Raw genomic sequence first — 14094 nt, 5'->3', positions numbered from 1 at the left:
ATATTGTAGTATCTGACTGAAACTGCTTAATATAATTTGGGGTGGTTTATTCTACAATGTCGCACGTGCATCCATGCACATATATGGGAATGTTGCTGCTACTCAAGGAAGTCCATCTTCCTCTTCGTCATATTTCTACACGTTGGTACTGCTACATTCACGTATGTTAATGGATGGATACATTTCCCCACTGGAGATTAATAAAGTGGTTTGATATAATCTAGAACTGTAAAGTACAATACTTGAGAACGTCTTCCACCGCTGTTGAAATGCAGCAGAATCAGACGCCACCAAAGAACGACGTTCGCAACAGGTCTCTCGAGTTTACGAGGAGGACTTGAAGGCACCACGGGAGCAGCTCGTCCCCGCGGTGCCACAGTGCCAACGGCAGCTCCTCTTGAGAAAAGCGAAAGCCAACGCCCCAAGCCCGCGAACCCTCCCTCCTTCCCTCCCTCCTTCCCTCCTTCCCTCCCTCGCACAGCACAGCTTTTGGCGGAGCTTCTGTGGTCGTGACTGAGCTCAACAGGCACATTTCGCGGAGAAGTGGATTCACCCGACGAGAAAACGATCTCACGGCCAACGCAGCGGAGCTCTTTTCCTTTCGAGACTAGTTCGTTTTTCTTCTTCTTTCAAACTGTTTTCGTCGGTTGCTGCCGACGAGGCTCTTAACACGACGATTACACGCGTGAAATAAGTTAACGTTAGTTGTTATAGAATGGCTGACACAACCGCGTCCAGCGCCGGTGCCAACTGCTTGGAGAAGCTGACAAGTTACGTGAAGACCCCGAAGGGGTTCATCCTCACAGCAGAAATAGTAAGTTCACTGACCTGCGCGCGAGCTAACGTGTTGCGTTCAGCTGCTGTCTATGAATGGTTGCAACGGTCTGCAAAGCCCTGGTCATAACATGTGTGCAAGAATAATTCAGTAGCATGCAACTACCCTAATCAATATTCATGTCGAAAAGTAGTTTAATAAAGCCCACGTGGTTATTGATTTTTATCACTATAATGCTGGATAGAAGACACGCATGTTATCTTTCTGTCTCCATTTTTCAGCGTTATCTCGCTTTTTGTTGTTGTAAAGCAGCCTCGTGAGGGCATGGTAAGCATGTGGTTTCGAGGGGTCGAGGGATCATTAACAGAGGTTAGGGGTTTCCACCTGTCGCGTGTGTTTCACACTTGTCTCATTTGGCACCAAGGAGCCCAATGCCAGGCCTAACGGCGGATGAAAGGTCACGCGGGTTAACTGGCCCCAGTGGCGGCTGTCAGGCATCTCCTTTCCCACCTCATAGCGGCAGGGCTCTCAAGTGTCACGCATTGAGCGTGAGACTCACGCATTTCGGTCTTAAATCACGCACTCCCGCCACACATCGTATTTCTCACGCTGAAAAAAACTCTCGGCTATTTAATGTTTTAATGTGCCGCAGCGCGCCAACATGAGCCGCGCTGCCCTCACCGTGGAGGAATCAAGCGCTCCCCTGGAGTTCTGCTGTGAGGAGCCACTTATCAGCCAATCAAAAAAAGAAATGGGCTACACAATAGCCAATCAGAAAAAAAACCGTATCTGTTGTATCTGGGTAAGAGAGGGGGGGGGGGGGGTGCTGATGGAAATGTCACTCTTGCCTGTCTTCAAAACTTGAGAGCCCTGTCGCGGTCTGCATACTTTGTGTTGCCAGATAGCGGGAGCTTTAATATGGCGGGGAGAAAATGCAACATATATCACATTCTTACAAGTATAAAAGGCTCATAAAGGGAGTTTTCCCCCACTTTATGTCCTTGCACAGCTGTCTCTGGTTAACAGGATTGTGTACACCTATAGTAGTGGAAGTGAGAACATTAGAGCAACACGAATGAGTAAGTTAGGTGTGTGGTTTTAAGTGTTTCACTTCCTGGCAAGATACAACCTCTTCCTGTCAGGAAAGTCTTTTATTTCTGCTGTCCTTGACTACTGTTTTCACATCATTGCCTTTGTTTGCATTTCACAGAGGTGTGTTCTCTTAACACATGACTTGCTTTGACCCTAAATACTTTACATAAGTTATGCCTTTTAAATGCTTTTTTAAAGTCTGATTCTCACCAATCGCATGCAACAGAGTATTACCACTTATCTCCCATTAATTTACAGAGTTCCTACAATGTTACTCTCAATGTGTTATTTCTTTCCCGTATTTCTTTGTTTTACGAGGAAAGCAGGATTCTGCTCTCATAACTCAGTGGACTCGCTATAAAGAGGGCTTTCAGATGTAGGGGGCCAGTGGTCCGCCCACTGTAAAGTTTCTTTTTTCTTTTTCAGAAGTAATGGAAATTCCAGGCTGTGTGAGAATTTTTTTCCTGGGAACAAAGAATGTGTGAATTGCTTAGCGCACATCTTTCGGTGCGCAAATCACAGACGGCTTCACGCTTCGGTGGACACACTCAGTAGTTTGTTTTATCACGTCTTTACTGGAGCCTGATAAACCTTAAAGGAAGTCATCGGATGGTGGATGTCTGAAATAGCTTCCAGTGCAGGGAGTGGGCTGTGGGAGTGCAACAGGAAGACGCGTGTCATGACTGCTTGTTATGTCCAATCTGATGGGGGAATTCGATATTTACTCCCAGCAGCCAGTTTTAAATCCTCCAGTTGATAAACCGAATATAAAGGTATAAATCCAGCTCTTTGTAAATTGCGACCGCAAGTTCGTCACGGCTTGTCAAATTACGTTCAGTTATTTTGCTCTTAATCTGAGGCATTCTTGAACATGTTTGAAGCTGCAGAACAACTTAAAGATAACATTCACACACCCATGTAAAGTCCATTTCAGTTGGCCGTGTGGCGTGGGCGAAGCCAGCGGCGATCAGTGGCGATGAGTCGTGCACCGAGCTGATCTTTCGCCCTGCTTTTCATATTTTTCATATGAATTCGTCATATTCTCTTATGACTGTAAAGTGCTGTTTTAGCTTTTTTTGAAGAATGTCTTAATCAAAAGTGAGGAAACGTGGGCGGCAGAATGAGAGTTGTATAAATGACGAGCGGTCACGATGAGTAAGGAAGCGGTGAACGGAAACCGAACGTTCCATTTTTCTCTCTCGATGCACTTTAGTGAGCTGCAGAAAGTGCAAAAGCAGCGTAAAATGGGAGTTCCCTAGCAACCGTTGCTGTTTGGTGCGTCTCTGTGCCACGGACACGGACTCGCTCTTGGCTCTCGTGTTGCTGCCGACTATATTTAGCCAGGCGTTCCCAACAATTTCCCTCCAGTCCATTTTTTAAAAAGAGCAGCTCATTATGCTGATGTGAATGGATGCTATCCGGGATCTTAAAAGCTGAGCCCGTGCCAACAGATCCGCCGCTGTGGAAAACAGAAAGGTGTCGACATCTCGCAGCCTTTCTTCTTCTGAGGCCCTCTTGTGTCGTGGGTGCTTCTCCTCAGTCGCCGCTGCCCTCGGAGCAGCCGTCTCCGGCCTCTATAAAGCCTCTTTTGTGCCGGCCTTGGCCTCGGCCGCCCCGTTACTCGACAGAGCCGGCCTGTGCCGGTCTCCAGAACACACGAGCTACTGATGCGACCGGCCGGCCGCGCATTTGTGTAGCAGTTGCGGCCGAGGGGAGGGGAAGCATCAGTGACAGATGTCGGGCTGGTGCACGTTACATCATGCGTGCATCATAACGGCCGCAGGGATTTGACACTGTGCTGCTGAGTCGTCTGTCTGAGAATAAAAGATATAAGTTGGACTCAGAATCCGATTTATTATTTTAGTTTTTTATATTTGACTTGATCATACGACTATTTGTACGCCAGGTTATTCAAGAAGTAGAACTCCTATCTTTTAGAGATGTGGAAGTGTTATTTGTCACATGCTCACACAGTATGTGCAGAGAAAGGCAGGGTAAGATGAGTACAAATAACACATTTAAATACTACTCTTTTGAAGATATTATTAATTATTATATCGGTATTAATGTAATGACGTGTATTAGAACTGCACCATTTATTGATAAATAAAAAGATGAAACTGTTTTTAATATTCGGAATACATTATTCATGCAAATGCGCTAATAAACATGTTGTGGTCCCAATTATTATTCTCAAATGTGAAAATATCTTGATTTTCCTTTTTTGCATTGTTAATTCAGTATTTGGGGTTTTCGGCCTGTCCTTCAGACAAAAAAAACATGTTTTCAATTGTTGTACAGACAGAAAAAGTAATCAATAAATCAAATATATAATTAGCAGATTAATGTTTAATAAGTATTTGTTAGTTGCAGCCCTAAAGTGTTATTAGCTCACTGTTTGGGTGGCTGTGCAATTTGTCAAGCATATCAAAATGTACATGAAACAGTTGTAATGCAACTTTTGCAAACATGCAAATGTCTCGGACAGCACTAAGTTATTATGGATCCGTCGTAGAAAAGGACACCTTTAGGGTCAATTTGACCCCATTCAATGTTTAACGTCGGTGTTCTTTGGGGTCAATTTGACCCCAGGCTGTTTTTCACTGTCAAACATATAAGAAATATCAACTTTTGTATATATTTAAAGGGCTATTTAGGTAGTCAACAAACAAACATAAAGTACCTCACACTTAAACTTGGGAAACAATATTAATTCTAATAATTTTCTGGAGGTTTTAATCGCTGGGCTCAAATTGACCCCGAGGGTAAAATATGTCAGTAAATGTGAAGGTAACAGGAGGGTTAAACTAAATGCTGCTCGGTGTCTTCAAGAAATCAAAATGTTCGACTCAAACCGGCTTCATGACTTGTACTGTAAACGTCTTGAGATTTCCCCAGCTGTCGTACGTCCGTGTTGTGTGAATGTCTCTCCTGCCCACACCGTTTGACAGCAGCAAACAAAAGCGGTCTTGAAAACAAAAAGGCCGACGCTGGTTGAGAGCAGTCGGCTGCCTGCCTGAGTTTATGATTTCTGCACGTTGGCAGCATGTCAGTGGAATGCACTGAGAACAATGCCCGCTGACTTGTGTTCCCCCCTCGTATGGAAAAATAAGATGTTGATGGAACAAACATATGCTGGTCACCGTAAAGAAGAAAGCAGCATGACAGACCCACATGTGCAGAGACAGACTGACAGAGTGGATTAAAGTCCATCCATGTAGAAAATATGTTGTGTGTAAAATTGTATGAAAAAGGCGTATTATAATTATGTGGATGTTGAATTGTAAACTGACTGGAGTAAATAAAACAAAGGACAGGAGAGGAATGTGGACATCCGTTACTTCTCATAACCCTACATGATTGTCTGAGTTCTTCAGCATCCTCTAAATTACGACTCTCTCGTTTTATTGCTTTCCCTAACGATCTCTTTCCCCTCCGGTCACTCTTAGTTCGTCAGTTTCATCATCATCATCTGCTATGGCGCGTCCTACACTGGAGGCTACTCCTCCCTGGCCATCTGCGAAATGATCTTCGCGATGGTCTTCTTCGGCATCTTCATGATGGAGATGGACAAGCAGTTCCTCGTGGTCAACTGGGTCTGGAGCGTGAGTCTGCTTCGTGTCTTACAGCAAGCATACACACACACACACACACACACACACTCACCGATGCACGCGTGTGCCTCGTTGCACAACGCTTCATCTTTCGCTTCCCTCTTTTGTGCAGGACCTTTTCCGCGCCGGTATTGGCGCAGTCCTTTACCTCATCGTCTCTCTGATCAACGTGATTGGAGGGTCCGGGGACGGCGCTCGTATTGCAGGCGGGGTGAGTTGGGCTGCTGTGAACCGAATACCGAAACTGTTCATGGGTTTATTGCTTGTTTACTCGACCATTAACTGTTATCAATGAATCTGTGTTTTGTTTTTAAAATGTACATTTTTTTTTTTAAATTAAAAGACAATACATAGACATAACACCTAGAGGACGACGAAACGGTGGACAAAACATAAGAGTCAGAGTATGGAGAAAAGGGAGAAAAATAAAATAAAAATGCATGTGTGTGTGAGCTTTTTTTTTTTATAGTCATTATAATGCATCTGTTTTATTTTAGGTGTAGATACTCATAGATGTGCAGCCGGAGTTTTTTTTCTTCAACGATCTGATGTAACACATGATGAAACACACTCGCTATTGAGAAATATGAACATCTTCATTCATATCTCACGCTTCCTTCCTGTTTAAGTCTCCGTAAAAGCACGAGTCTTGTCACAGTGTCAGACAAACAGATTCCACGGGTCTTTTAGTTTAGTTTTAGTTCAAGAGAAAAGAGTGCCATCCATTCAGAGCGCAGCCACTAATTATATTATGAATGCAGTAAGAGTCATTAAATGAGCTTTAAGATAAATGAAAAAGACCTGGAGTGACATCAAACTGAAAATATGCACACACATAAACGTAAACATGAAGTGAAGATTGTCTTAATTTGATGCAGCTGGTGTCTTACCGGAAAACGTAGGTAATCGTACTAAAGAGTGACGCCTTTAGTGGCCTTACAATTCAAGGAGCGGTGCGTAGCATTTAGGGGGATCCATTGGCAGAAATGGGATATCATTTTCCTTCATAAGAATCTGTGTTTTTGCTTTCTTAGAATGAGCTTTTTATATCTACGCACTGAGCCGGTCGTCTTTACGGGGTCCGTCATGTTGCGCCTCCATGTTTCTACAGTAGCCCAGGATGGACAAACCAAGACCGTTAGCATTTCACCATCTCATTTTACAAACGGATGGACTGTTTTGTGTTATATACTTTATTGAATCACTTTCTTTGATCACAATATTTCATCACATTAATTGATATTTATAAAAATGGCATAAATGTTCGTATCAATTGTTGAGATTTGCATCACCCACCACGTGATTAGACACTTTTCCTGATAAGATGTGCTTGTATCAACAGAATCTGTAAAAATATAGTTGAATGTGTTTCATAGAGCCTTAGTCTTTACTCTTGGTAACGACAATGCATTATTTAGTTATTATTGTTTTCAGTCAGACTTCTGTGGTTTAAAGATGCATTTCCCCCACCACAACCTGTCGTTTGTCTTGTGCTAACCCAACCTGCACTTTACCCCTGCTCATTTCTTTGATCCATGGTGAATGATATACTTGAGACCAGTGAATGCATCACATCTGCCCCTTGAAATAATCTTATCGGTACGTCTCGCGGGACTAAAAATGTTGCTCAACAGATCTGAGATTGTGAAAGTCACTTGTATGTAACATAACATATAAGAGTCCATTACAGTACTTTCTTGTATGTGTACTTTTTTTCTTCTTTTTCATGGATCCACACTGATGATAATGTGGAGGGTAAATTATATGGTAATTATTGGGTTAATGTTTCCTAGGTATTTGGTTTGATTGCTAGTCTGCTGTTTGCCTATGACACCTACACCATCTACTTGCAAATCAAGAGCACCAGGCAGCACACGGCAGCTTCCACCGGTGAGTGCAATGGTCATTTATATGATTGATGCACTGAAAGCACGCTCTACATGACGATAATAAGCAATGTCTTGCTCTCTTTTATACAGATGACAGAGTTTAAACACTGCAAGACACATGTGCTTCTGCCAAGAACACAGCAGGAAAAGGAGGAATCTATGCAGGAGTTAACGGAAGTCAAGAAGGACGATGGTCAGCACAATAAACCGGTCACAGTTTAATAAATGCCACTGTATGGTGTGAACAGACAGATTTATTTTCGGGCCTGAGAGGAGGATGACGTAGCCCAAATGAGTGGTACCGTACATCTGTGCCTGCACGTCAAAACTAAATGTCTGCAACGAGAGGAATTCCCCTCAAATCTTTACTCCAACCTCAATGTACCACTGATTTAAAAAAGGGAATAAAGTAATTAATAGGCAATGGTTGTCATCAATCAGCTTGTTTAATACAATTGTCTATTGTTTAGTGGACTTTTGTAGGAAGTAGTAACTGCCATTTCGACTTTAGAAGTAACTGACACATGAACGGGGTGGTTAAGGAATTGTTTAACGTCATAATAATGTACCTCTTGAGTGTGTTTCCAGTATTTCCAGAGAGATTTCTCAGCTGGACAAATATTTCCTTCTCCATTATTTAATCATTGCTCTTTAGAGAGCTCCCCATGTGTTACAGTGCCTTAGACTCCTAGAAGTCAAATTAACCAGTTTCTTTATCTTATAGTCTTGAAGCCTAAACATTTGAAGTGTCTTCTGTCATTCGGCACCAATCTTTTTGGCTGTTTTTGTATTAATTTGAGTTGAGTCTGCCTCATTTAAGATGCGTTACAGTTCAATTAACCATCAACAACATGTTTGTTATTTTAATTACAGTGTCCCCCATCTGCTTTGATTCTTGCTCAGGGTGTTTTTTTCCATTTGTAATACATTTGAAAGGTGCAGAATACATGTTGACGTTTTTATACAGTCCAGAAGTAGGGTCCAGTTTCTTTGCTTCACGTTTTGGTTTTTAAAGCGAAAAGAAAAATCACAATTTTAATATCTTCTGTAACTGTTTCCTCTACCAATTGGTTGTTATTTGTCCAAGTAAAACATTGCCTCACAATTTTTTTTTTTTAACATGCTTTACAAGAGACTGCAGTGAAATTTCAAAGTTCAAAGCAGCCTTGCTTTGAGAAATAAAAGCCATTGTTACTACAAAGAAATTCTGTTTTTGTTCCTTAAATTGTTCACTAATCTTACATTTTAACCACGATGTTTGAGAAAGTCTTGATTCAACAAGAACCTAATTGACTGCATGTTTGCTGGATATATTTGGCCTGAACTTGTCTTCTTTCAGATTGCCACTAGAGGGAAGAAGATGCATATGAAATGAATTGCTAAATTAAAGCTCCCACTATCCCATCAGTTAAGGGTTAGTAAATCAGTTTATAGAGTTACTAGGAACTGTCTTTACACACTCTCCCAGGATCTGTTCTGACCTGGTGCACATGCTCCTGTGATCTCTGATCTCATTTGAAATGTTTATGTTGCAGTTACAGTTACGCATGCTGCCCCACTCTTCTCATTTTGAGATTACATTGCGTTCATGAAAATCCTTTCCCATACAGTTTTTGCTGTCTTTTATTTGCAATAACCATAACCCCATGTCACTCCATGTCATATTACAGAACTACAGTGGAATGATAATCCATTGTTTTGAGGCCATGCTGTCTTGCGATCAGACCAATCCCCATTTTTACGGCTGCTGGAGTGGTCAGAATGTATTAATAACGTTTCCCTAAACACACATGTTTATATTATCTTGAAATGTATATTTATGTTCTAAATATTTTCCTGACAATTTGAACCCTGTGATGAATAAATAAAGACTGAACATGGTATAAATCAGAAAGTATAGGAGGGCTTTCGAGTCGAGGAAGAAGCGTTTGTGTGTACATTGTATGCACTTCTTGTAGCCTAGGTGAAGTGAAGGCCAAACTTTAGGACAGTTGGCTGCCTGTGTTCAGGTTTCTGGACGGGAAGGTAAGGTTGGAGCTTCGTCAAGTTGCGTTGCTACTGTCATAATGGCGCCCACACCTTCAAGATAAAAGCGGCCACGTTATCAGTTATACATTAAAGACCGTAGTTTAACATTTAAGACGGTAGTTTAAAATGATCACCAAGAAAACATTTTATTGTGGAGCTTATATAACGTTTGTCCTAATTTTGCTTTTAGTTTGGCACTGCTCCAGAAATGTTTAACGTACATTTTTATGAGTGGTTTATTTTGAAAGGCCAACCGGAAGTCATGGCTTTCAATTCGGCTAGCTTGTCATTTGCCAAAGAAATGAGCTGAGGCGGAAGGAGGAGTCCGGGGCAGTCTGAGGGGAGGGGGACACACCATGTAGTTTGTTCAATGCAGACTGCCTAAACATATTTAAACCTCTGTGCTTCCTCCGTTTATTCATCTGAAGTCACAACTGTGCTGTTAACATCCAACCGACATCATGTTCATGCGCGGATCTAAAAAGCGACGATCGACCCGCTCGGTAGGTGACTATTTCTTTAACTATTTATTTCTTAATGACTCACAACTTAGTAAACACTTTTTTCCCCCTAAACTGCTCTACCATCTGCTTTGAGCACAGAACACACTTTAGGAGGACTTTATGTGTTTCTCTGCGTCGCTGTAAGAGTTCGACTTGAAATAAACTTGTGGGTAGTTCAAGCCCGAGAGGAACTTTGTCCACCTTCACCTGGCTTTTGTGTCGGGAGACTCCGCGTTGTGTTTGAGTGATAACGAGAATGTCCCACTTCCTCCCATCGCGGACACTAACTTATATTGTGCTATAGTATTATACCGGGTGCCAGAAAGTGCATTCTTTGAGGCGCCCCATGTCCCCGTCAGGAGGTGGCAGAAGACGTCATTACCTGAGCAGGTCAGGTCGCTGATGCGGTTGCTGGAACCTGAACGTGTTTCTTACCTTTGTCAGGTTTCATTACAACAACAATTAATGCTCTGTTAGATCATGTGCTGGAGGGAATGTTGCCCAAAACACAGCCTCTGTGGTCAGGTTACTAACTAAATTAAGTTGGTTTTCGGACCAGACTAACAGCTGTGTGGCCACGAAACATCTGGTTCTGCAGCACCCTTGGGTTTTATCCAGACTGTGACTGTGAATCCAACTAGCACAATGGTTACTGACAAAACAACTTAGCCCTAATGCACTGGTCTTATAGCACACCAGACCATAATACCGTTTACTTTGTATGTTAAGCTTAACTTTGCGTTTATACATTTGTATAAACATGTGTTAGTGTTTAACAGCGGTGGAACAAGTATTCTGATCTTTTACTTGTTTAACAGTAGCAATACCACATTGTACAAATACTCTGTTATAATTAAAAGTATTGCATTCAAATTTGACTTAATAAAGGTACAAAAGTATTAGCATTCAAATATGCCTAAAAGTACTCGTAACGCAGAATGGCCCATTTCAGAAAACTACGTTTATTATTCGATTATAATTATTGATGCATAAATGTCTTCATTACTCCGTCATACTAAAGTACATTACTTGAGTAAATTGTGTGTACAAAATGTGAAGTTATTTTTCACCACTGGTATCTTATGTCGGCCTAGATCTTATAAAGTATTCCTTTAACTTCACATGTACTAACATATTTTACCCTCGGGGTCAATTTGACCCCAGCAATTAAAACCTCCAGAAAATTATTAGAATTAATATTGTTTCCCAAGTTTAAGTGTGAGGTACTTTATGTTTGTTTGTTGACTACCTAAATAGCCCTTTAAATATATAAAAAAGTTGATATTTCTTTTTGTTTGACACAGTGAAAAACAGCCTGGGGTCAAATTGACCCCAAAGAACACCGACATTAAACATTGACTGGGGTCAAATTGACCCTCAAGGTAACAGGAGGGTTAAGTAAGAGCTTTAACACTAACACTCAGGACCCCCGTTCCCACCTGACTCACACAGTGAACACTCAAGTATTTATGAATACCATCAATATTTAATGCTCCAATACTCATTACATCGGCACTTGAAGAGTGAGTTTCGAATCATGTTACACAGATGTCAACAAGTGTAAAGTGTGTCTTAAACATTTGTAAGATACATGTATTTTATCTGTGGTTATATGTTACCAAGTTTTAAAAAGACTTATTAATTTATCAGACCAGAATTTTCATAGCAATTACACTGCAATTATGGAATATAACTTTTTGTTTTAATCTGAATAAAATTAATAATGATATAAATTATTTTCATCTCAGGGACCTCGTTTTGATTTTATATTATGCTCATTGTAGAGCTGTGATATATATATATATATATTCCAATTTTGAAAAAATAAATAAAATGTAAACCTGCTCAAGATGTAGCATGTATAACAAATATTTCCACAATCGCGTTTTTCTGCTGTGCTATAAATACAATGAACAAACCCTCTGGTATGCATTATAGCAGTATTAAACGGCCACGAGCCGACTCAGATTAAAATCATTCTCTGTGAAGATGTGACTCAAGATGTTGAAACACTTGTTTCCCCATTGAATGATAAAATAGACTACTGATTAAAAAAAACAGTGTTGCTGTCACATCTCTGTTGACAACCGGCAAAGAATTAGAACGACAATTTTGTGTTCGTTTTTTAGCTTTTGAAGTGCACTTAACCTGGGATGTGCTAGTTAGCCATTGCTGTAGCCGGTTTGGCTATTTTTTTTTGCTATAAATACCTCTTTAGATAGTGATTGTCTGCATTGCCCTTTTCACAACGGCTGTAGGAAAAGCACAGGTGTACATAATACATATGGTAATTGCAAAATTCCATTTCACTGCTCTTGCTTCAGGGTGCTGTTATTCTGCATGCTGTCATGGAAGGGGAGCCATCGTTAACGTTATTAGTCACACCTGTGCTTCTGTACCAACAAGCCATCAAGCCCCCACTCACAACAGCGCTGTCACAGACACACACACACACACACACACATTTCTGTTTGATCTGCAGTAAGAAACTTGTGTTTAATATTGTTATTTTTTGAGGCAGCAAGAAGGGTTTTCAGAGGGCTGGTCTGTTTGATCCTGTCCAGTGAGGAGAGGGGCATCTACTCACTGCGCCGAGGCTGCAAAGGCCCCTGACCTCTGACCTCCTCCGTTAATGTTTAGCCCCTCCTTCACCACAACATTGAAGAGGGAAAAAATCTGTTTGGTTAATAATCTGAAACGCAGAGCTCTAACCCCTCCCACTTGAGGAGAAACTCTCACATAGCAGTTAGTGTGTCCTAATGACATCATTTAGGTGCTTCCATTATCTTGTAATAACTGTTGGTATTCGCCGGCTGAACCAATGCAGTTGGCCTCGGATGTCAGATTACAAATTTGGCAGACTTTCAGTTGGTCCATTACCTGGTTGCACGGTTACTTGGTTGCAAATAAGATCTCAAAGCAAACCGAGGCAGCGCGGCTCGGGATCAAACCCTCATACCCACTTAGTGAAAACAAAAGGAGCTGATATGAAAAGTCTGAAGTCGGTCTAAGTGTGAGCATGTGAGACGATGTGAATTTACAGGATTCCATTATTTACTTTACCCGCACTCAGTTTAGAAAAAAACTTCCTTCCATCACTTCCCTTGCAGCACAATAGACAACCCTCATTGTTGGGCAGCAAACTAGACGCGTTTTCTTTTGAGGGGAAACACATGAAGTCTCTGTGCGGCCTTGACGTAAAGGACACTGTCAGCATGATAAGGACAACTCGGAGGAAATGTCAAACTAACTGGTGAAGGCCAACGTTCAAGGCTGAAAGCTTGTTCTTTCTGTTGCCATCAAAGCAGCTATTAAGGAGTAAATTACAGGTGCCTGCTTATTTAAATCAATTTCTGTTTATAACAAAGAGCAAACAAACCTGTGAGCGCCAAATATGTCATAACGTTGTTTGGTTTTGTGATCACACGCTGTGTTAATTAGAACCGAGTTGACAGGGTTTTATGCAGCTCTGGTGCAGCTCTGGACATGTTTCCAGATGAAAATATTGATAGGCACATAACATAGCAAACATGCACTTCATCTGACACTTCCATTGTTTTCTATCTTTTTCTTGATATATACAAACATACAACACACCCACCCCACCCACTGGTACACCCACCTAGAGTACAGGAAAATAAATACATACAAATAAACTAGAACGGGCACTCGGTAGAGCGCATACCTTCGCATATCACAAGATTGGGCATTGAATTATGAACATTTTGGCATTAGTTGCATGCCAATTGGATAACAATTGACCGCGCTATGGTAAAAAGAAGATTTTGACCTTTTCTTGACCTTGACCTTTGACCTGATTAATCCCAAAATCTAATCAAATGGTCCCCGGATAATAACCAATCATCCCACCAAATTTCATGCGATTCGGTTTAATACTTTGTGAGTAACACGCATACAAATAAATAAATAAATACACGGCGATCAAAACATAACCTTCCGCATTTTCAATGCGAAGGTAATAAAAAGAGGTCCCCTCATTTACACGCACCTAAACACACACATATCCGGCACATCTGCACGTCGACACACCTGCATCACTCTACAGAGCAAACAGTCATCACATCACACAAACATATCCACAAACTAAATGACAACCGGTTTGGCCAGTAGGCAGAAACCAGAGCGCCCAAATTATTGCAGTATGTAAAGTATTTAAAATAAACCACATATTT

The 14094-nt window shown here is 41.3% G+C and overlaps 2 protein-coding genes across 2 annotated transcripts in view; both read left to right on the top strand.

Moving 5' to 3' along the window:
• Nucleotides 1-364: 364 nt before the first annotated feature.
• Nucleotides 365-8575, top strand: plp2b (proteolipid protein 2b). Its single transcript, XM_056423984.1, has 5 exons — nt 365-814; nt 5317-5472; nt 5594-5692; nt 7275-7371; nt 7461-8575. The coding sequence occupies exons 1-5, from the start codon at nt 716-718 to the stop codon at nt 7472-7474; spliced, it is 465 nt and encodes a 154-aa protein (XP_056279959.1). The 5' UTR covers nt 365-715; the 3' UTR covers nt 7475-8575.
• A 1165-nt stretch (nt 8576-9740) lies between these two features.
• The window catches only part of prickle3 (prickle homolog 3), a 27864-nt gene continuing 23510 nt past the window's right edge, over nt 9741-14094 (top strand). Inside the window, exon 1 of the mRNA XM_056422720.1 lies at nt 9741-9901. Within this exon, the coding sequence (XP_056278695.1) occupies nt 9860-9901 (42 nt within the window). The 5' untranslated portion in view covers nt 9741-9859. The remainder of the gene's footprint in view (nt 9902-14094) is intronic.

This window comes from Pseudoliparis swirei, chromosome 9 (assembly GCF_029220125.1).
Source record: "Pseudoliparis swirei isolate HS2019 ecotype Mariana Trench chromosome 9, NWPU_hadal_v1, whole genome shotgun sequence".
In the NCBI taxonomy this organism is placed as follows: Eukaryota; Metazoa; Chordata; class Actinopteri; order Perciformes; family Liparidae; genus Pseudoliparis; species Pseudoliparis swirei.
Note: the sequence above shows the minus strand (reverse complement) of the source record. Positions and strands in the feature narration are given on the sequence as shown.